We start from the raw sequence: 1,981 nt of genomic DNA on the forward strand, positions 1-1,981 counted from the left end.
CATCTTTTCTGTTTTACATCATCTTCTATTGTATTAATCTATTCAAGTAAAATTTGCAGTTTTAAAAGTTTTTCAGTATTAATATAACTGACAAACCAGTCAACATTAGAAACATTTTACTGTGAAACAATAATTTGAWGTAATGATCTCATACTACACTTACTGACACCATGGTAAGCACCCAGACAAAGTAGTAGGAATCAAATGAAGCTGTTGATGGAAACGTGTTGAAATGTTGTCTGTATTGTTRTGACTGTAATATCAGCTGAAAGAATAGTGGAGTTTGCAGTGTGGACACACAGTTAGGGTGTGGCACCTCCTCCTTATTTCATGTTTGCTTGAGGTAAGATCGTTGACCTGATTGGCAACGAGATAAAAATTAGACTATTCCTTTTGGGTGCTTGAATATTTTTGTCAGTAAATGTATAAAGTTTATGACCAGTCAGTCACWTTAAACTGAGGATTAAGTTGCAAGTAATGTAGTGAGAAAATAGGGAGCTTTAGTGCATTGGTTTTGTAAGATGGATCCTTCCTACCCACAGTCATCTGCATCTACATGTATACCAAATCTTTAAAGAAACTAGGATAATAAATTACTTTAATTTCCCTTTGGGGTTAATAAAGTATTTTTAATTGAATACCTCTATAGGTCATTTAACGATAATGTCCAAAAATATAATCCTAAACAATAATTTGAGGCACTGTTCTGAGCAGTACCAACAACTAAGGATGATTTTCACTACTTTCCCTTCATGCTAGTGAAGCTACTTTCAGTATCAGTTGGGAAATCCTCTTTCAAATGTCAAGAAATTCTCATTTGAATGCACAAAACGTARGAYTCAGACTGAGTTTCCACAGGTCATTCTGATTAGCGAGACAAATTAAGCCATATCTGTAGAGCGGCTCATATCAGGTTGATYCAGGTATCAGAATGTAGCAGGAGTCTGAATAATGTGCTGAGTTTATTTCAACCAAGTCAGAGATAATCATTGGTTTGATGTGACCGGTTCTGTTTAACTACAATCATTAACATTTATGAAATGTTAATAGAACTGAAGTGCCTTAAAATATAACARAAATGCTTTATATTCAGAAACTGGGTTCTGGGAAGGAGAAACAATAAGTTTCCATGTTTATCGTACAGTCTTACTGCATGTACTCAGTGGCAGATAAAGTTATTCAGCTGCCATAAACCACCATCGCACCTGAAAGACGTGAAGGTCTTTCAGATGTTATGTTCATTTTCAGCCAATGTTCAGATTTCTGCCACTGACCGAGACACCTTAATTTCTCGTTGCATTTTTACCAGCAGTCATTATCGATGTCGTTGTCATTGGGAAAGAAATCAGAGCCTAAACGTGTGTGTAAGCCAAAACAGCAGGAGCGTGTGAGTACTAAAACACGGTCAGCTTTGTAGATTTCCCCCTCTCACCCCSCTTCACAGCCTCCGCTCAGCTCCTGGTCAGCAGCTGAACTTTTATTTGTTTGTTATTGTTGTTTGTTTGTTTTTTTGTGTACTGAGAAGCTGCTGCTTCTCAATCACAGATGCAACCATTGCTTTATTTATTGAGCACCACAGTTCCATTGTTGCTGTCATTGCTACTTAACAAGGCATGCTGCAGATTCATGAACAGGTTGYTTTCATGGATCCAACATGTTGCAGTTTGCTGATGTATCTGTGCTCATATTGACCAGGACAGGAGTCACTGTAAATGTGRGGCGAAGAGTAAATGTGGAGTAAATATAGCTGTTGAGTGGCTTGTTTTAGTCCTTTTCTATATATACTGTATATGTGTGTGTTTTTCTCTGAGTATATAAGCCATTTAATGGCGTTAGACGACAGGTAAAAAAAAATTGTTGAGATGTAGGATAGCTGTTCTCAAGACTTCAAAGTTTTTGCTAAAACTTTATGCATTTTAAAGGGCCAATATTATGTGTTTCTCAGGCATACATTAAAATACTATACCATAATAAAGTATCT

General features: G+C 36.5%; 1 protein-coding gene across 1 annotated transcript in view; it reads left to right on the forward strand.

Annotated features, from left to right (window-relative positions):
* sptbn2 (spectrin, beta, non-erythrocytic 2) overlaps window positions 1-1,981 on the forward strand; it is a gene marked incomplete in the record, with an annotated part of 54,380 nt that overhangs the window by 45,473 nt on the left and 6,926 nt on the right. Inside the window, 1 exon segment of the mRNA XM_014006635.1 lies at window positions 1,310-1,387. Within this exon segment, the coding sequence (XP_013862089.1) occupies window positions 1,310-1,387 (78 nt within the window).

The sequence above is a fragment of the Austrofundulus limnaeus genome, unplaced genomic scaffold, assembly GCF_001266775.1.
Source record: "Austrofundulus limnaeus strain Quisiro unplaced genomic scaffold, Austrofundulus_limnaeus-1.0 Scaffold37, whole genome shotgun sequence".
In the NCBI taxonomy this organism is placed as follows: Eukaryota; Metazoa; Chordata; class Actinopteri; order Cyprinodontiformes; family Rivulidae; genus Austrofundulus; species Austrofundulus limnaeus.